A 22158-nucleotide genomic window follows, 5' to 3' on the forward strand; every position below is an offset into this window, starting at 1 on the left:
TCCTTCCTATGTTTAGAAGAATTCTCTACCTTATGATTCTCCCCTGTTAGAAGCTAAACATGCCCAATAGCTGCTTTCCTGGACTTCCCTGTAGCCAGGGAGAGGGTGTCGGGCCTAAGCTTGGAAAACCAAATGCATCTGCTCTTAGGCTTCAACTTGGAAGTGAGTGATGCAAAGAGCAGGGCTGGGGGAGGCCCCACTCAAGACCGAGAGCATGATGTAGTCATGCTGTCTGGTGTCAGCAAGCTACAGTCCTCACCTCTCATCAGCAGAAGCCTTACCCACTGCAGACTCGCTTGACAGTGGTCACCTGTCAGTGATGCTAGCTCATTAAGACCTGGTCCCCTAGCTTTTCCAGACATGCTCTACCATTAAACCAACCAAAACGCTTTCCTGCTTAACCCCATGAACACCAGCTTCACTAGCTCACAACTAAAAATCCTACCTGGCACATCTAGTGCCTTTCAGCGTACCTCATTATACTAAGCTGCTACCTAGAAGCCATAGCTACTACACAGAGCGTCTGTTACGTTTTTTTCACTGGTTAAAAAAAAAAAAATGCTCCCTTTTGAATTTCCTAGTTATTATTTTGGCTTCTGACTTTGAAAGGCTCTGTTCAAATTAAAAGGTCTTTCCTATTCCAGGGCTAGAAATTGTACTTTATAAGTATGAATAAATGATTGAAAATAAATTAGCATGGAAATTCCATTAGCATATGATGCACATGATAAATAATAAAAACCCAAATATCATTTCACCCTAGGTTATTGGCTCTAAACAGAAAGTAGATTACTGGAGGCAAAGTTCCCCACGATGATTACTCATTAGCTTATTCAAAGTGGCTTTACAGGCTTTAGTGCATTTGCCAAATTGACTCTTGCCCAAATTTTCCTGGCACACAAATTACCAAACAGTTAACCCTCCTATTAGTAGTCTCAGCAGGAATCAATGCATGAATGAGCATGGAGCCTCTTCTCCCGCCTTGAAAGGCCAACCAGAGCAGTGTTCAGGCCAAATGTCTTAGAATTACCAAAGAGCTATGGCCAGTGTCAGATAATAAATACTTGAATTGTAGATAATGGGACCTTTGCTTTCCCCAACTTCTGTTCTGGCAGTAATTTAAAGAACTGGACTCATTTAAAATAATGGATTTTTTTTGTCTTGCCGCTTTTAGATTCCTAAAGCTTCAATTTATTCTATACGCAAGAGAAGTGAAGATGTTTGGATAAAATATTTACTTTCAAGATGAACAGCGTGACAGGTAGTTTTGGTGTTAAAAAGATAACTTTGGTGTTTCTGCTCTTATCAGCTGATGTGATGTTTTCTTTATAAGTAAAGAGTCAGGATAACAGTACAAAGTGTAACTTCTCACATGCTATGATCTACCAGGAGAGAATATTCTTTATGGATAAAGAGCAGCACTGCCTATCAGAGCAACCTTTCACTGAGACTATGCAGGCCAATGAATTTGACCATAAAGGACTCCTGTCTCCCCCTTATACATGGGAGACAGATCACTGGCTCATTTCGTATTAGCCTCTCAGGACCCATAGGACAGAAACAATTTCCTTTCACTCCCAGCCAGGTTGGAAATGACCCAGTCATTCAGAAACAAACAGGATGTAAGTTGATTAAAAAAAAAAAAATCAGCCAGATAATAAAATCTTTGATTCTACTTGAAATGAGTTCCTTCCTTTTTCTCCGACAAGAGAAATGGTAGATATGAATGCAAAACTGAAGTAAAATTTAGGAAAAGCATGCATTTTCATACATGGAACGCAAATTACAATGAAAACAAAATATTTTCTTGATTTTTGATCACGCAGCATAAAACCCAGAAGGCACACTTTATTATGAAATAGCTCATTTGACACGTTAAGAATATAATTGAAACGTGCCTCATCCAAGAAACACAAACGAGCTTCAGTGACATCAGCTGAAATATACTGGTTCTTGCTTGTGCGGTTCCTGGGGATTTTTGAAAATCTCCAGTCACCTCAGTGGTTGTCTGCAGGGCTTCGCAAAGGGTTTGCAAAGTCCAGAGTAAAACTGTTTGGTTTTGCCGCACGTCCGGGGAAGGCCTTCTATCCCTCTGTACTAATTACCCAGTGCTTTAGCTTTCTACCTCCTGACATACTGACATACTGAAGATGAAGTTTGCTTTCCGTCCACACCTATCCCGGAGCACGGGCACACATATGTCAATGCAAGGCTATGATTATAGGGACAAACACACACATGAAATGACAGCATCATAAATATTTACAGTATACTGCACTCAGGTTAATCATCCACCAGGTGTTACGTGTGAACTACAACTAGTTCTCTGAAAAGGACAAATAGAGGAAACATTTAAACCTATGCTTTAACGATGGATGGAAGAACAGATCACTTTAAATTCTCATCACTCTGGACGATATTAGCCTCTCTGACTTCCTTACCCTCTTCTAATAAACGCAATCAGTAGTCTTGGCAGCCTATCAGAAGGACAACATTTAAACCTCCATTTCCTTACGGCTGATGGCAGTAAGTCAATAAGTTTTTTATCACTTAGGACTCTGAAGCGTGTACTCAAGTACAGTAAATACGTGTGTGTGTGTTGGTGGGGGAGGTGAGAAGGGGCGAGGAGGTTGGTTTAAATGAAACACATGTGAGCAGGAGCCTGGAGGTCTGCAGCAGACACCGCCACCAGCCCCCAGAGGCGAGTCTGAGACTAACCAGGACTTCAAATGACACGTTGTGAGACTGCATATACCACACAAATTTCATTCTATTCTCCTCATGCTAATTTCATTTTCCAAAGACATCACTGAAAAAAAAAAAAGTAATTTCTAGTTGCAAAGAAATAGTTGAGACAGAAGCTGGATAAAGAAGTTGGGGGTGCCACTATCTGATCAGAATCTTGGTTCTAGGGGAGTCCTGGGTGGCTCAGCAGTTAAGCGTCTGCCTTCAGCTCAGGGCATGATCCTGGGGTCCCAGGATCGGGTCTTGCATGGGGCTCCCTGCATGGGGCCTGCTTCTCTCTCTGCCTATGACTCTGCCTCTCTCTCTCTCTCTCTCTCTCTCTCTCTCTCTCACTCTCTCTGTGTCTCTCATGAATGAATAAATAAAATCTTAAAAAAAAAAAAAGCCAAAAAAACTACTAAAAAAAAAAAAAGAATCTTGGTTCAAATAACTGGATCCCCCACCCACCGCTGAGCACATCTTATGGCACTAGAAAAGGGAAATCAAAAAAAAAAAAGAAAAGACCACCCGCATATTTTAAAGACAGCACCAAAGTAAACTTTATAGGAAACATAATTTCTTTGTAATATTTATTTTATAGCTCAGTGTTATTCCTGAATTATATTTGAAAGAGGCCACCAGAATCTCTCCGCATTTTGCATTTTGAGGCATTTATCCTCACCCTTCTTGAAAATGACCAGATTAAAGAACAGGCAACAAGCCTGGAGATGGTTTCTTTATTCGACACGGTGCTGGAGGAAAAAAATGACTGTGTGAGAGACTCAATACCTTCTTTTGTCGGCTTTCAGCAGCAGCCAGCTGCGTGGACATCCTCTCCTGCATCTTTCTGCAGTGGGCCATGACCGCTTCAAGGATGGAGAGGGGGTTGGTACAAACTGGCTTCTTCTCTTTCTCGCCGGCACCTGCCTCATAGTCTCTCTGCAGTGCCAAGAATGGGTCATTCAGATTAAATCTCCCATACCGTTCCTGGATAAATACCTCCTTCCTGCGAGCCTAGAACGAAATCAGAGGAATGTATTGAAGAAAGAAATAAAAATATACAGAAAGATATTTATAAGAAGGTTTCATGATTACTTTTCCAAATGGTATTCACAACTGTTTTGAGTAACGGCTTACATAGGATTTCGGGCAGTTGAGCGAGAAGTGAGGGAATGTGACCCCAATCCCTGACTAGCCTGGCGTGCCACTCAGTGGACATTCGAATTTCCTTCCTTTAAGAATGTCTTTTAAGTTACGAATGATGCAAATACAGTTTTTTTCCCACGACGCACATTTCTTCAAGGATCTGTGTTTTAGGTACAGTCTTTTTTCATTTAAGGTCAAGTCAGAAGTACCAACAATTAAAATAACTTTCAGCAAAAGTTCAAAAGTGAAATTATCTCTATATCCTGATAGAACTTCTATTTCTCCTAATACTTATCAAGCTAAGTCACCAAATATAAATCTACAAGTTTTGTATAGTCAGAATTTATAAGGATCTTTGCTAAAGAAGAAAATACTTCATGAGATTTTTACGTCAAAGAGTCACAACATTCATATTTTGTGAAGTCTGACAAAGCAACAACAACAACAACAAAAACCTCTAGAAGATTTAAGATGCAAATATCTCCTCACTGTTGAAGGGCATTACAATCGAGTTCCCAGAGTCCCAGAAAAGAATGTAACCTCATTTCACTCTCAGTGTCAGTCCTTCAGCGTCAAAGTTAATTTCACATCCACATGGCACTAAATGCAATTTTCTATAATTATCCTACAACAGTCTTTGCATAAGATGGAAAATACTAGAAACATACTGAAACGAGCAACATTTTCCAAACTCAGGTCATGTGGAATAGCCACCAGAAAAAAATTATTCTGTGTCACTGCCAGCGGAAAAACTAAATGACTTTACAATAAATCAAGCTAATTGTCCAAAATGTTAAATGTGTTTTCTAATGAAATATTACATAAACTTCCTCACTTTAAAAGTAGCTGCATTAAACAACTAGATTTTTCCATTTTTAGACCACTGTGGGCAAGCCAACAACTAAATAAACACAAGGGCAAATGACAAATGGGAAAATCTAACATTTCTTTTCCTATTACCAAACTAGATTAAGAAATACAGTTTGCAGAAAGCCCAGTTCCACCGTTAAATTTCAGCCAGCTTTCAGAGGATTGTTTTAAACTTACAAGTCAACCCGACTTACGAGTCAAAAAGCATTTGCTATTTCTCGATTCTTCAAATTCAATGAAGTGATCAATACATGAAGTATCACTTCCAAGATGCGATTTCAAAAGCGATTCCACTTCGCCTTCCTTCACTTTTCTCTTACTTTTTATTCAATGTACTAGTTCGTCCCCTACCCTGGATAAAAACTTGAGATACTCCGATGGTTTTTCTCTTACTTTTTTTTTTTCCTCTTACTTTTCTCCAATACAAGTCCTACAGTCATTGTAGGGCATAAACCCATTTCGATTTTATTAAAACATCCAACTTGAGTGGTAGGACAACTTCCTTTCCACAGCAAGGACTGGCTGCAGGGTAATGTGTACCACCTGGGAAAAGAGGGTCTATGAAAACCTTTCTCCCTTTAGGCAAGTGTCTAAGGGGGGGACACTAGTCTCCCTTTCTAGGTGGTGTTAGTTCTCTCTAGGTGAGAAGGGCCTGGAGGTAGATGATGAAGATGGAGGTGAGAGGAGCAGATGACTCTATCCGACTGGTTCAGTTCGATCGCTATCCTTACCAACTTAGTGCAGTAAATATTTAAAGCCTACTGCTTCCCTATGAAGTGCCTGGTGACTTTAGAAGGCCACCACCCCATCGTCCCACTGCTGGGGTCTCTTCATCTATAGTTTCCCTTAATGTAGCTCATAAATTTAGGACAGACTACATAATCTGTAAGGCCCAGTAAAAAATGAAAACATAGAGCTCTTAACTCAAAAATTAAGAATTCCAAGATGGTGCCAGCATACCACTTAACCAAGCAAGGGACCTTCCTAAGTGCGTGGCCCTTTGCATCTGCCCAGGTTGCACACCCATGAAGCTAGCATTGCATACATTCCTTATGCAGCATCTAGAATCTAGTTTTTGTCAAGTGCTCCAGACTTCTCTATTGAACAGGACCTGAATCAATCTCATTCCCACTCTTTGGTGCTCATGGCCCAACCTAGTCTATGGGAAACGCTCATGAGACTTCATCTAAACAAAATCTGGGAGTACAAGATGACGGGGCACCCAGTTTATAACCTCTATTACAGGAAGAGTCCAGTCACTGTGGGCCTGGCGGGGCTGTCTTCTTAACATCTGCTTTGAGCTCCTTTCAAGGAGGGGCACTTTTCTCAGCTGACATCGCGCCAACCCACCAAAGAACGCACAATGAGTATGAGTATGTCTTGTATTCTTGCTGCACAGATAAATGTAGCCTCTAACAGACCTAGGGAGACATAATGTGTAACCCAGAGCCCCCTAAGGCAAGAGCTCAGGCCATTCTCCCCCATTAGAGGACCTCAAATTTTCTCACAAACGGACAATCTCACCAGGAACCTGCAGAGGAAGTCAGACCCGTGTCAGACGCCTCCTACTTGCCGAACTAATTCCTGAGAAAATGACGACCAAGCATTAGTTGACGCACTACCTGAGGCAGAACTAGGGGGTCCCGGGAAGGACTGGATTAACTCACCAATCTAAAACAAGGCTAGAGCATTTTCAGGAAAAGCACAGGGGGTAGCAGTTGGTTTTCCATGGTTCATGATTCTTTGTACTACTTACACCCCAAACCTAGAGTGTGTGTAACAGAGGCACCCTGCTTGCCAGAGTTGTCAGAGTATCTTTCCAAGGAAACCTCACTTTTCTGCTTAACGCCCTTCAAGGCTTCCATATTCATCAAGCACCCTCCCCCGCCCCAGGCCTCCGTCCACGGACACCCTCCCACGGACACCCTCCCGGCCTTCGCCTGGGTAACTTCCCACTGACCACTAACCCTCACTGCCATCTCCTCCTCTTCTGCTCATCTCAAAAGATTCAGAGTTTAACCTAATTTGGAATTAAGCAAGCATGAGCACATGCCCAAGCCAACGGAAACCCCTTAATTTTACCCACTTTTCAACTATTAATGTTTATTCCTTTCAACATTCTTGAAAGAATGTTTACCTTTCTCAGGACATCTTATTTTGTAACAGAGTATTTGATTCTTTACATGCTATGTCACTTTTGGTAAGGGCAGATCAACAATACAGACAAGTTTTAATACTGAAGGAGATCATGTAACAAGAAAAAAAGAAAAAGACTGACGTTTATCATACTGGGTTTGAAGAGGCCTTTCCCTAAAAAAAGGAAGAGCTGAATGTGCAGATAACTTCTTGGTTTATGCATCAGAATTACTTGAGAATGAAATGCATTGCAGGGAAATGAGTCATTATAAAGACATAGACTATAATTATGAAAACAGACTTTTAAAGGAACCCTTAAAGCTAGCTAGAAACATAATTTCAATCAGAATCTGAAGTTTTATGAGATCTTGTTGAGAAAGAAAGAAAAACATGGCCATTATTAGGAGAGGATTTGACAACATAGAGTTTCTGCTTTGGGCTTTAATTGTACAACCAGATCAACTGAAGTAGGTTGGACCTGATTAGTAATAATAAAAGAAAAAATACTTAAATATTCAACTTTTCCTAGAGCATGTAATGGTCTAAAAAAAAAAATCTAAAACTTGCATTGTGGGTCACAATTAAAACATATCACCAATTAATTTTTAGACACATTTAAAGCTTATAGCTAAATTATTTTATGAAAGGCCAAAAATGACTTTGTAGTATTTAAAAAAATAAGACTAATGAAAGATAACTTTTATTGAGAACTTATTATTTATTGCTAGGTGTCTTATATTCATTTTCTCCTAAAAATAAATCCAACAGATGGTCATTATTTTAATTCACATTTTACAGACAAGCAGACTGAGGCTCAGAAAGATGAACTTTACTCTCCCAAGGTTACTTCAGATAGAGCTGGTGTTCAACCCAGGCAGTCTTACTCCAAAGTCCACACTTTGAATTATTATGATTATTTTGAAATACTAAAAAAGGTTCAAAAATAAGTAATGTTTACAACACTATCCAAACCAAAGACGCAAATATGACTTCATATCTCAAGAAGTTAAGCATATTCTCAATGTTCTACATGTACTTGTTACTGACCATATGGCTAATAAAATTTAGTCAAAGTTAAGAGTCTTTTTTCTTTTTCTGAGATTCTTCAGAGAATGTCATTAAATGTAACAAACAATTTAACAGAAAAAAATGGTTTCTAAATGTGCTCCTTCAAAAAGCATACTATCGAAAAGCACTGATGAACTTAAAAAATATGGGAAGCATTGATACAGATCTAACTGCAAGACTAAAAAATTCTGTCCTCGGCTCTGGCCTCCTCAACACAGCTTCCACTGTCTCGGATGCCAATGACATAAAACCACAAGGGATGGTTGAAATGATGAGCCCAATCTGACAAGACAGATTTTCTCAGGAATAAATATAAGTCAGTTCTTGAGCACAAGTACAGAAGCAAACCATGAAAAACCTAGGGGTTGCAATCAACACCATATTCAAGGAGCCAACAATGAAATGGAAACTGTCCCTCCCCCACACCTCAAACCAGCAACTCAATTCCAAGGTTCGTTAATTAACAGAAGAAGACATCAGAACTAGACAATTCCCGGACTACTGGGCTCACTTCTGGGTAAAATATTTAGATAATGATCAACAGAGAAAGGGCCTGAGAACAGAACTGAATTTTAAGAGTAGAAGGAAACAGAAACACTTACAGAGTCACTTAAGTCCACATATTCTTTTTTTTTTTTTCTTCAGTATTTGAAGGCATCTTGGGTTTAAAGAGGTATTGGACTTTTTACATGACTCCCAAACAACTGAATTGTAGCCATGACAATAAAAATTTGAGGGCCAAAGCTATTCTAGAGATACAATAAGTTGCCCTGGCCTGAAGTGAAATCTGTGTCTCGGGCTCTGCTGCAAATATAGGCTGAAAAAACATGTGGTAGAAACGGGTACAGGAATCTCAGAAATCAGGAAGGTCAGTGGCTTCTAAACTGTTACACCCCTCTCAAACCCTGAAATACTATTATTCAAAATCAAGAGGGATGGAAAATAGGTAGAGATTTTTTTTTTTTCCCCAACAGTCAACATAAAAATGTACTTATCTCACCTTAAATTTTGTCTTAGTGGAAGAGTTCAAATAGACCAAGATCCAAATAACAACCTCCTCCCCAATAAAAAACCCCCCAAAACTATAATTAAGAGCTCTTTTGAGAAGAAAGGGGGAGGAAATTCTACTTGTGAAAATTCTACTTGGGAACTAGAGATAAGCCATGGTCCTTAGAGCTCATTCTTACTCTAAGACGAGTAGAATAATGTAGGAGAAGGAAGGGTCTACTTGGGAATGGGAAACTAGAGACAAGCCATGGTCCTCAGAGCTCATTCTCACCCTAAGACGGGTGGAATAATGTAGAAGAACGTGTTTACATATTCCTATACACACACACACACATGCCTGCAGACACAGACACATGTCAGGAGGGGGTAAACAGACGACGGAGGGTAAAACCACAATATAAAAATTACAGTCTTTTGGGGGCACAGTCACTGATGTTCAACGATTGTTAAGTCTTAGAAATTCACTAGCCAGGAACGGAATATCACTTCTTGGATTATAAATTAAATCCCAAAAAGTTTGAAAAGTCCATTTCAGCGAATACATTTCAGAGGCTGTTTATGTGTGGCAGGAGCCACAAGGCCCACAGAAATGAAGGGGGTCACGGCGATACAGGCCCTGCCAAGCCATACTGGAACAGTAAGCCAGAGAAGAGGCCCATTTTCCCTGCTCTCTCTCTCCTCCCTCATTCCCCAGCCTCCTGCCACCTTCAGTGTCACAGCTGCTCATAGACCTGATAACCTGCATGTGTGGAAACTGTCACAGCAGGAATATCCATAACACATATTATGAATCGTGTATCAAGATAGACTTGGGTTTATTTGGTTCCTAAGGCAAATATCTAGAGGTCGCACTTCAATAAACCACTAACATTCTCTCAAAAACACAGACCATCATAACAAAAGCCATGAAATGGTCTGGTTCCACGGAAATCGGAGCGGGAAGTAATCTTCCAACCTTTATTTGGAACTCGGACACCACTTACCACCTTGCACACATCCATCTCAGCCAGACGTGCGGCCCATGCACATCTGTAAAGATAAGATTACCTTTATTCCCTAACTAGGTCAAGAATGGCACACAGGGCTGCAGCGTTCTGTGCTCTTGCTCAGAGTACACGTTATTAAGTTATCGGCACACTTGAAGCAGAATCCGGGAAAGGCCTCTCAATTTGTCCTAATTCATCTCTCCAGGCAGCCACCGCCCATCAATCAGAACTGGGACACAGATGAACCTGCCTGCCAATGCTGCCCTAGACATTAATTGCTACGATTAGCTCTATCTTTCTTTACCTATACTCGACAGCTAAAACCATGCCTTTTCACATCTCTGTGTGATTTAAAGAACAACTAGCAATGTACCCCACTCATACCAGTTAGTTATTTAAGGTTAAGAGAAGTAATGGTTTCTGTTACTGGGATTAGTCATTCCTAGGACTGTTAATTATAAGTGAACTTTTCATATCAAAAAAAAACAAAAACAAAACAAAAAAAAAAAAAAACAAGACTTGGGACTCCTGAGTAGCTCAGCAGTTGAGCAGTTGAGCATCTTTGGCTCAGGGCGTGATTCCGGAGTTCTGGGATCGAGTCCCACGTCAGGCTCCCTGCATGGAGCCTGCTTCTCCCTCTGCCTTTGTCTCTGCCTCTCTCTCTCTCTCTGTGTATCTCATGAATAAATGAAATAAAAATATTAAAAAAAAAACACAAGACTTTTAAATTTCATGAGAGGCACTGTTTTTTTCGACATTAGTAAAAAAACTAAGTGTATTTATCGAAATCTATAAGCATATTTTTACTATTTCATATTTTTCTTTAAAATAATACATGTTCACTAAACAACACAGGAAAATACTGTTAGAAGGGGGAGAAAAACTACCATACATACATAATTCAATCACTTAATAGAAGGAACCATTAAATTTGCCTTGTATTTTTTCCAAACATGCATTTTTTTTTACTTTATTTATTTGAGAGAGAGACAGAGATCACGGGTGTGCACACAAGCAGGGGGAGCATCAGAGGGAGAGGAAGAAGCAGGCTCCCCTCCGAGGAGGGAGCCTGATGAGGGACTCGATCCCAGGACCCTGGGGTCATGACCCATGCCGAAGCAGATGCTTAACAGACTAAATCCCCCAGGCGCCCCTCCAAACATGTACCAAAAAATAGTTATCCAAGGACTTAAGGGAATATATTTAAGTATCCTTTCCCACTTAATTTGCTATTTCTCATTTCAATGATCTACAGCAATATATTTTTTAAGATTTTATTTATTTGAAAGAGCATGCTTGAGCCCATGAGTGGGGGTGGGGTGGGGTGGGGTGAGGCAGAAAGAAAGAGTCTCAAGCAGACTCTGAGTTGAGCCTAGAAACCGATGCATGATCTCCATGATCCTGAGATGGTGATCTGAGCCAAAACCAAGCATGGGAGCCTAACCGAATGAGGAACCCAGGCAGCAAATCAATATTTGGAATAGTACTGCATAAATGACAATCTCATGGTTTCTGGGTTTGCATTTGATTGTTCTAACCTACCTGGAGGTAAACCTGTAGGAACATTTATTAGAGTAAATCCATAAATATTTTAAAGACTTCTGAAACTATCAAATTCCTCTTCAGAGAGAGTGTGCCAATTTATAGTCCCACCTAGTTTTTTTTTTTTTTTAAATCTGTTGTTATGACAGGCATTGGTCCAGAATTTCCTTCTTTACTTTTTAAATATCTTTGTCAGTTTGGGGATTGGAGTCCGTTAACCTCATAAAATGAAATGGGCCACGATGCCTCCTCATGTATTTTTGGAAAGGTTTGTGTTTATTAGCAATTTTTTTTCTTTTTTTTTTTTTTTTTTTTTAGTGTTTGATTGCATTTACCAGTGAAATCATCTGGGTCTGGAACATTCCTTTGGGGAAGGTTTTTCCAATGAATTTTTAAAATAGCTATGAAGCTCTTTGGATTTTCCCTTCCTCATAGCAATTTTATACGTTGTATTTTTCAGGATATTTGCCCACTTCATCCAGGATGTTCAAGTTGTTCATAGTATTCACTTAGTATCTCTGTGATGTCGATAGGATCTGTAGTGATGATCCCTTTTTTCTCATTCCCAATATGGTGATTTGTCTTCTTTTGTGTTCTTACTCATTTTAGCTAAGGATATGTCAATTTTCTTTCCTTTTCTTTTTCTTTAAACTCTAGGCCCAACATGCACCTTGAGCTCACAACCTTGAGATCAAGGATCCCATGCTTTACTGTCTGAACCAGCTGGGCACTTCAGGAATATGTCATTTTTGATGATTTTTTTCATGAGCCAGATTTTGGCTTCATTAATATTCTATGTTGTCTATTTTGTATTTCACTGATTGCTGCCCTTTAAGAAAAACTTTTCTTCCTTCTACTTACTTTGTGTTTATTTTAATCTCCCTTCCTTATTCTTAAAGTAGAATCTTAGGTCATTTTTAGATCTTTCACCTTCTAAATAAAAGCATTTAAAGCACTAAACTTTCCTCTGAGTACAGTTTGGGCTATATCTCAAGTATTTTGATGTATTTTTTGCTGTCATTCAGATCAAATTATTGTCTAATTTCATTGTTTGGTCTTTGACATGTAAATTATAGATTTTTTTTCACAAGTTTCCAGATATTTGGAGTTTTCCTAAATAGCTTATCCTTATTGGTTTCTCATTTAGTGCTGTGAGGTTACTGAATACAATCTACAAATGTTAACTGATTAAGATGGTTGATAGTGTTATTCATATTTGCTGTTTTTACTGTTTTTTTCTCCCCTAACAACTACTAGCTGTTCTATCAATTATTGAAAGACGTATTGAAACTTGTAATTACAAAACTGTTTTTCCCTTTGAATCTGTTGACTTTTGTTTCTCATATTCTGAGGCTCCGTTACTAGTCACATAAACATTTATGTCTTTGTGAGGAATTATCCCCTTTATGATTATCGAACAGTATCATCTCTACAATACTGGGTCTGTTTTGAAACTTCTATTGTTTCCTTTATCTTTCCATTCAGAATTTGCCAGTACAAATATTTTAATTTGTATTATTAAATCCTATCAAGCAGTAAGACAAGCCTCCTTCACAATAACAATTTCTAAAACTTTCTTTGTTATGCTCCCAGCTTATTCTTCTAAATGAAATTCAGAAATTGATAAAATAAATCTCAAAGAAAAGCAGCTATAATTTTATTGCTATCATGTATAAGTTAGATATACATTTGAAGACAGATTTTCTCATAAAATCAAGTCTTGCTGCTAGAAAATAATCCCCTTTATTAAAATTTGCTGTTGTATCTTACAAAAGTTGTCTATTTTTAAATCAATTAGCATTAATTTGAGAATAAGGACATTCTTTTCCATTGTTTTGGGCAATATCCCCACTTTGCTAATTATCTCTGTACATACTTTATCTTGATTAAATGGCTAGAGCAGTTCTCAATCCAGGCCGCTCATCAGAATCACGTGTAACTCTGCAAACACTCAGCTTCAGCCCAATGTTCAATGATGAGTCTATGAAGATTCCCATAAGTACTTTAATGCCCTAGCCAAGCATAAGAACCAATTTCTTGTTTTTCTTTACACTTTAATACCATCATTTCCACACTTAATATCTTTACGCTTATTTCCAACTAGGTAAGTCTTTAGGGCATTAATTTTTCAAAGCAGCTTCTGGATGAGAACGTTTTATTTCTCTGCCAATCTAGGACTTCCATTTGCTTCTTACACGAATACCACCTTGTTCGGGTGACAATGTTCTTGGGTCATCTCCCTCAACACTAGATACTATCCCATCACCTCCTGCATTTACTTGGGCACAGGAGCAAGTCTGAGGCTAGGTAGGTTTTCTCCCTTTAAGGGAAACCTTCTACTTTTCTTCTGCCTAATTAAATCAGTTCCTTTTCTAACACTTAAGATCATTCCTAGCATAGGCTGGTATTTTCCTGCCCCACAGCCTTTTTAACCTAAGGATTCTGCTACATCTCATTGGTAGCATCCATTCTGCTTGTCCTGGTCTTTTTCAGGAACATCAATTTTCTCCTGGTGGGTCTGCGCTCCCTGTCCTCCACATACATGTGTCTTTGTCTCTACATTATCACTTTAATTTTTTCCTCTGGGTTCTGGGAAAACCTCTTATTAAATTCGTTATGGATTCAATTTTGGAATTGGATTCAATGTTGATTGAACACTGAACATTCAATGTTCAATATGGATCCAATGTTGACTTTTCAGGATTGCTTCTAATATATGCTTCAATTCTCCTGGTGCACTTTAAATTATCACGAGCGAATCAGGTTGGTATCATTATCCTCACTTTACAGACGAGAAACCCAAAAGGGCTTGCTCCAGGTCGTAGGGCTAGAAGCAGTGGAGCCAGGACTCACTCCAGCAATCTGTCCCCAACATCTGTGCTTTCAGCTCCCCAGCTCTGCAGCCAGTTCACTCTTCATCATAGTCTGGCTCATCCACCATTCAGTCTCACTTCAAAGTCTATGTTTCTTTGAATTTTAAGACACAAAGCAGATGGTGCCTAAAAATTACTTTCTAAAATTTACTTGTTTCTCATAACAATGTTGTCAGATGTAGGTCGTTCCTCTGCATTTTAAGTGTTAGGTTATCTTCCCTTTTCTTTGCTACAAAATCTTTCATAAGCCTTATGTTCTTTCTTTTTTCTGTTTACTCCATCTTTGGACCAGGAGGAGTCAACCCAGATATGGCGTTCATCCACAAGCAGGGCAGGAAGACCAAGTACCCTCAGCCTCCCGCTGGTTGCCATTAAAGTGCTTCTCTGATACGGGGAGCCAGTGAGCAGACCTGAGCAGACCGATGCTAGTTTACAGCAGAGCTCCGTTCAGCTCAGGGGGGAGAAGGCCAAGTCAGAGCCAAGCCCCACGAGAGAAACAGGCTCCTCTGGTGGGATTTTCCCTGCTGCCCTGCCTGTGGAGGACAAGGAATCTCTCCCTTGCACCTTGCCCCTAGGGACGAGAGCATGTCTGTGCCATCCCGTGGCCCTGGTGCCCAGATACTTTTCCGGTGGTGGCAACAATGCTGCCTTCTGGTGCTTCTCCTTCACACTCACAAAAGGTGTGTTAAGCAGAGCAACTCCCTACTCCGCCCAGTCTGCCCTTGCCTTTCCCAAAGCAGGAAGGTAGGAGATGGCTGGCTCTCTCCAAGTTACTGTTCCGCCTCCTGAGAGAGCATCACAGGGGTCTCAGGAAAGGAGACCAGGCCCATTTATGCCTCGGTCTGGCCATTCGGATGTTGCATCTAGCAGGTGTTCCTTCCTTCATAGGCCACGGGTAGAACAGCAGTGGAGAGGGTGGCCTCAGAGATCATACAAAATGGGTCTGACATTCTCTGCTACTTGGTAGTTATATACACTTGGGCTAGTTACTTTACCCACCCTCCACCCCTCCGGGTCTTTACCAGCAATGGGAGGATAACCAAGTACCCAATCCAGGGTTTGTAGTTGTCGTTTTGAAGGATTAATGAAATAATGCATGGAAGGCGCTTAGCTGAACAACAGTAAAACACGTCATCATTATCAGGTATCATTTTAATAATGATGACATTATTTCTTTCTTGTTTTTGCCTGTTTTTACATCATTTAGGCTATCTCATTAGAGAAAGGGGAAGTTCTAAGTCAGATGCCAAAGTGCTAAAGTTTCCATTCTAGAGCTCCCAGCAGCTGGGCAGTTGCTTTCACGTGTGCGTCTACACATTCACAACTATTCCATCTCCTCTACTGCATCACACTCTCAAGGAAAAAGCCCTGGGCTCCTAATTGTCCGTGATTCTTGAGCCCCCGTCATGCATGTGGAAGGCCAACGACTGAGGGCACAACTCATGAGATAAAGGCACATGAGGTAAAACGGGGCCAACATGCTCCTGGATGGAAATGAACTCATCATCGCCCAACACGTTCAAAAACACACACGAACACAATACTCCACCGGCAGAGAAAAATATTAATAATAAATTCTTTTAAGAGATTTGTTTTAAAGGATTACAGAGCAAAAAGCAAAGGCTCAAAACAAAATACAGTGGAATCCTATTTCAATAACACTCTTTAACGTAAAATCAGGTTTAATGTAAGTCAGATGATGTGTCCTCGAGCACCACATTTAGAGAATGGAGATGTGGTTATGTCATTATCGTTATAAGCTCTGCCCTCATTCATGGAAGTGTTTTTCAGGTTTCAGAGGACATTTAGATATCAACATGCAGCCCTAAAACGACCAATCTACACGAACCATTCATTTGCTGATGCTCTAAATCATATTCTTTATGGTACGTTCTCTAAAGCTTGTAGGTACGGAGTAAACCAGCAGAGTCTTCCAACAATAAATAACTGCATCAAAAAATTTTGCCACGTTTTTGACAAAATGGTCATCTGGTGAAGAGTCGACTGAGAACATCTGTAAGGAAATGTTTCCAATGATTACAAAGAGTAAAACTGCATTTGACCAGCGATCTTAGAATAAGTGTTTGAAAAATAAGGCTTCCGCAGAGTAGCCTGGCATGGTCCAGAGAAGCAAATAACCACCTGCGGAGACGGAATATTCCTGTGCCAAGGGCACGGGCAGGAACTCCGCAGGTACTGTCCACCCCGCTTCACACTTGCTGGATCACATTCCTGTTTCTGAAAATTTCCCAACAGATTTTCTCTCCCTCCCCCGACTTTTGTATTATTCACATTGTCATGACTGCACAGAAGCATTTTCTTAGTAGGCTTTAATCATCTAGGGCTTTTGACTCATAAACAAACAAAAAAACAAAAAACTGGCATTAAACATCTTGCCTAAAATGAACACAGACAATTACCCAAACAAACCGACCCATCTCAAGAGGATCGAAGGTAGCCTCCCTGAAATGTTTCAGTATTGTGGGAAAATAATGCGGTTCGCCAACAGGATAGCTCCGGAAGTGCCTATTTATTTGCAACAAGGGAAAAGAAATGTGGAAGCAGCAGTGGGTGGCTGTGGGAACGCTGTCAACAAAGCATCCCCAGCCGCAAAACTTTACAGCGAAAAACAAAGAAATAAAGGCCGTGTCTGGTCTGCTGGGGCTAATATAACAGAGAATGTCTGTGGGCCGAGGTTGTGATTAAAAATTTTAAACACAGTCCTTTTCATAACTTAAGGAAACATAAGTTGGCCTGGTTAAAGAGTTCCCCAGGCCAGCGAGGGGCTGGTGGCGATGGCTTTACTCTTACTGTCACGCCCCCTCCGACGGAACTAGCCGTGGACACTGAGGAATAACTCACCAAAAGCAAGAACCTGCTGAGCATCTGGAAAACTGAAACAGAAGGCGCTTCACATCCTCACCTTCCACCAGCTGAAGATGACTCATTCCGTACGAACAACGAGCAAGGGAAAGGAATGTCAAGGGTTTGAAAGCAGTCGTCACTCAAACCCTGCTAATAATTTTAGCACCATTAGACACTCCCCAGTCCTTGCAAGAGTGCATGCCTACTGCTACGCGGTCCCCACGGCAAACCAGAAACCCCTGCTGCCACCAGCAAGGGATCAGCACGCAGATCCCGGGGCAACCCCGCAGGAAGCGGAACCCCTGGAGGGTAACGTCATCACATGCCTGCCGTCGAGATGGGGGCCCGTCAGGCAGGTGGCCGACGCCAACCGCAGGCCCGATACTCCCAGCCACCGTCAAGTCAGAGGTGCGGGGACCGAGGCAAAGGTGAGGGGAAGACCTGGTCTTGTTCAAGGAACAGCGGATCTCAGCAGGCCCAGCGTCACTTGCAGGAACAGGGGGAGGATGCTTTAGCAACCATCAGCCGTGGTGCGTATGTGGATTGGTATTAACATAAAATCAAACAGGTCACACTCCTCACAAGCCCACCCGCCTCGGGTCACACCGGTGGGAATGCTCGCCTCTATGTTTCTGCTACACTTTCCCGTTCGCGTCATTTACTCAGTGAGAGCTCAAGCCTGCGTCTGGGCATGGGCCGCTTCTCTCCAAGCAGCTTCCCTGGTCTTCCTCCACAGCGGGGGTGGGGGGTGGGGTGGGGGGTGTGTATCTTGATGGTCTGCAGTAGAGAATAAATTATAGGGCGCTGGAGACTTAGGCTCTGCATTATGAAACAGTGACCTGTGGCATCTCCTCCGAAAGAGTTGAGACCGAGATGAATGGCCAACATTTCCTGAGTCCCCAACAGTTTATGACGGGCCGTGATCAATCGCTGAGAGGAGGAGACCCGAGCGGCGGGGTGAAGGTCTATTCTTGTAAGAACCCATTTTCTCTTCTCCAGCTACGCCACCCACGCACGAGTCTGCAAGCCTCCGTGGCCTCGGAGCAGATGACAGCACCCATCTGTGTAGGTGGCCCATTACAGCGCTCACTGGCATTTGCTGCAGGAGGGAGCCAGGGGCCCTGCCATTCCCACCCCCTCCACCTGGACCAGCTCCCCAAGGCAGCCGTTTCTGTCCTTCCGTATCCTCAGTCTCCCGTTAAGGTTCCCGGAGAACACGGGTGGTAAAAACAGCGTCAGGATGGGAACCGAGGTGCTCACCCTCCACCCAAACATCGCGGTTCGTGAAACCCTGGGGCCAGTCAGGCTGAAACGCTGATTAGACGGACCCAACGCCTGTGGGCACAGCCCCTCGGCCACAGTAGACAACCTGCCGTCCCGGTTAGAGGTGATCGTGTCCTTGTCACCTGCATGCTGTGGCTTTATATACAAGGGGACACACACCCGCATAGGAGCACGGGGCCAGGAGTGGGGCACCCCTGCCAGCGCCCCCACCCGCCTGCCCACCTGACAGGCCTGAGGCCGGGCCTTGGGGACCAGGGAGGCGCCCCGCCCGGGGGTCACAGCTGCAGCCCTGGCCACCGTCCCATGCCGGCGGGCACCATGAGCCGAGGGCATCGCACACCTGCCCTGGACGCACAGGCGCCTCGGCCGGGTGTCGGTTTCTAAATATCGGTATGTGGTGCCTGGGCCGTTGCCGCAGCGTTTGGGGGCAAACACGCCGTCCTTGCTCACGGAGGAGGGCCTGCTAGGTCGGGCGGGCACGGGCCCACAGGCGCCCCGAGGTCACGGGCGCCCCGAGGTCACAGGCACGGGCCCACAGGTGGCCCCGAGGTCATGGGCACCGGCCAGCAGGTGCCCCGAGGTCATGGGTACCAGCCGATGGGCACCCCGAGGTCATGGGCACAGGCTGACAGGCACCGCAAGGTCATGGGCACGGGCCGGCACCAATCGATGGGCACCCCAAGGTCACGGGCATGGACCGGCAGACAGCCCTGAGGTCACAGGCACCAGCCGACAGGCACCCCGAGGTCATGAGCACCTTCGACAAGGGCCCTAAGGTCACAGGTGCCCCGAGGCCATGGGCACCCCACCCCAAGGTCACAGGCGACCCAGGGTCACGGGCACCCCGAGGTCACGGGCATGGGCCAACAGGCGCCCCAGGGTCACAGGCACCCCGAGGTCACAGGCATGGGCCAACAGGAGCCCCGAGGTCACGGGCACCCCGAGGTCACAGGAGCCCCGAGGTCACGGGCACCCCGAGGTCACAGGCACAGGCCCACAGGTGGCCCCGAGGTCACGGGTGCCCCAAGGTCATGGGCACCGGCCAGCAGGTGTCCCGAGGTCACGGGTACCTGCCGACGGGCACCCCGAGATCATGGGCACTGGCTGACAGGCACCCCAAGGTCATGGGCACCAGTCGACGGGTGCCCCAAGGTCACGGGCATGGGCCAACAGGCACCCCAAGGTCACGGGCACGGACCGGCAGACAGCCCTGAGGTCACGGGCACCAACCGACAGGCGCCCCAAGGTCATGGGCACCTTCGACAAGCGCCCCAAGGTCACGGGCACCCCGAGGTCACAGGCACCCCAAGGTCACGGGCACAGGCCGACAGGCGCCCCGGGGTCCCGGAGCGGAGCCGCGCTGCGAGGCGAGGTCCCTCCGTGAGGCGGGCTCAGTGGTAGCAACGCCCCGACCCTGTCACCGGGCCCCAGCACTGAAGGGACTTTCCCAGAGCTCCCGCACACCCGACATACACGGGGCACACCACGCGCTGCCCGAGTCTCTTCCAGGGAGGACGATGGGACAAGTGCCCCTGTGGGGTGACCGAGGCTACAGCCCTCGTGCCGGGATCCCGCGGGGCCACAGCAAGCGCTCGGCGAGGCCTCCCCAGCGCCCGGCTCCGCGCCCTCGCCCCCCCCCTCCCCGACCGAGGCCCAGGCCCAGGGTCTCTCCTCCCCCGCTTGGTCCAGAACTCGGGTTGGAAACGAGCGCCGAGAGCTGGGAGTCCGTTCCGCTGGCAGGAACGTTGCCCTCGGAATGGGCCCACCTGGAGGGAGAAGGGACCCCGGAGGGCCGGAGGGTGGCGAGCGAGGGCCTGCTCCTCCTGCGCCGGGCGCCTCTCGGGCTGAACACCAGGCCCACGGCCCCACGGCCCCACGAGTGCCTGCCCTCACAGGAAGCAACATCCCCCAGGCTGAGTCAACTCCAAAAAAAAAAAAAAGAGAAAAAGAAATATTGTTTTTGTTTCACAGGTATTAACAGGGATTTACACTGGAACCACCCCTGGGGATGAAGGGTCTAGATTACCAAATGGTCAAAGAATGTTACTGGTTAGAAGGAGGCGAATGGTGTTTCCACATATAAGCTTTTAAAAATAATAATAATAATAATAAACTGTAAGGTATGATTCTGCGAATGGAATATTTATTGTTTATTACATTTTCATTTTAAATTTAAACACTTAGAAAAAGAGAAACCATAAAAGTGCCTTCAGCCTCTAGTCCCCTGTATTCACGCAGAGCTTTGCCCGTACCCCAGAGCACGCGGATCATATGGGTAAGCAAAGGGATCAGACCCGTAATTTCTTAACGTCCTTGGTTCCACCAGCCATCATCTGAGCTCCCCGTCAACGTCCTCACATCCCCGGACTTCCATCACCACACGTGGATCTCCTTTTCCCCTAGTTCATCTCCCACTCCCCAAACACTGTTTTTCTCCATCCAGTGTGGAGCTCATCTTTCTCCAGATGCTTCTGTTCCTTCAGTTATTTCTCACGGCGGTAAGCGTGGGTCCATCCAGCATCTGCCACCTGTGCTCCCCCAGGATGCTCAGTGGGGCTCAAGGACACTAACACCCTACTCTGAAGCCAGTACACATTCCTAGTCTCCACGCTCACCTGGTCTCAGGGAGCCGAGAACACCGCAGGTTCAGTGAATCACACTGGGGAGAAGGAGGCCTATCCTCCCAATGTGCCCCTGGTTCCACGGTGGACGGTCCAAACCTCCTCCTCTAGGCTCCTCCTCCTCGTGGCCTCCTTGCTTTCTCCTTCCTGCGGGTGATCTTTCCCCCCAGTACTCTCAAAACTACCCACTACCACTTTTCTCAAAGGAAAGTTTCTTTGCCTCTCTCCCTAGGGTTGTTAATCCCATCCATGCCTTGTCTTCCCTCTCTCCTTCCTTTCATCCCTAAGCTGCTAAAAATGGCCCTCTACAACCAAACCTACCTCTTCCAGAACGTTGAATTCGACTGTCTGCTAAATAACTTACTCCAAGTGTCCAATAAGGCCAGAAATCCATCAAGTACCAAACTGAACTCTTCATCTTCTCCACCGGACACCTTTACCTGAACTCATTCCCTGTGTGGGGCTGTGGTACCACCAGCCTACAACTCACCTGACAGTCAACGGAGAGACACTTTCACCGTCTCGCACCCACAGCCAACCAGTCAAGGCTCATCATTGCGACCTCGTAGGAATTACTCGGATGTTTCCCCTCCTCTCTATCCCAGCCACCGCTGTCTTCCTCCAGCTCCTTGTCCCCCTCACACTACCACTTGCAACTGTCTCCTGCTCGGTCTCCACACCTCCCCCTCGCCAGTCAATCTCACTCTTTGCTGCTAAAAAGAATTAGGCTGAAATGCAGGTCTAAGGTATCAAGGCATTGCTCAAAGTCTGTCAAGGGCTCTCTTTCTTAACAATAAAGCCCAAACTTTCATCGAGGTCTTCTATGATCTAAACCCTTATTCTATCTCTACTCTAATTTTTTTTTACATACCAGCACCTGCCCCTCCTTCTCTTTACCCCTAAGCTTTGTATTAACTGCATTTTCTTATTTTCTGCATTCTTCACAGTCTGGCATCTGAGGTCTCAGTGATGAGAGAAAAAGAGAGAGAGAGAGAGAGATCCCTCCCAAGATTAGCCTGTCCTTAAAGACAGACA

General features: G+C 44.3%; 1 protein-coding gene across 1 annotated transcript in view; it reads right to left on the bottom strand.

The window, feature by feature from the left end:
- LOC112670850 (cortactin-binding protein 2-like) overlaps window positions 1-22158 on the bottom strand; it is a 78442-nt gene that overhangs the window by 16036 nt on the left and 40248 nt on the right. Inside the window, exon 3 of the mRNA XM_049093440.1 lies at window positions 3514-3738. Within this exon, the coding sequence (XP_048949397.1) occupies window positions 3514-3738 (225 nt within the window). The remainder of the gene's footprint in view (window positions 1-3513; window positions 3739-22158) is intronic.

The sequence above is a fragment of the Canis lupus genome, chromosome 14, assembly GCF_003254725.2.
Source record: "Canis lupus dingo isolate Sandy chromosome 14, ASM325472v2, whole genome shotgun sequence".
Taxonomy (NCBI): Eukaryota; Metazoa; Chordata; class Mammalia; order Carnivora; family Canidae; genus Canis; species Canis lupus.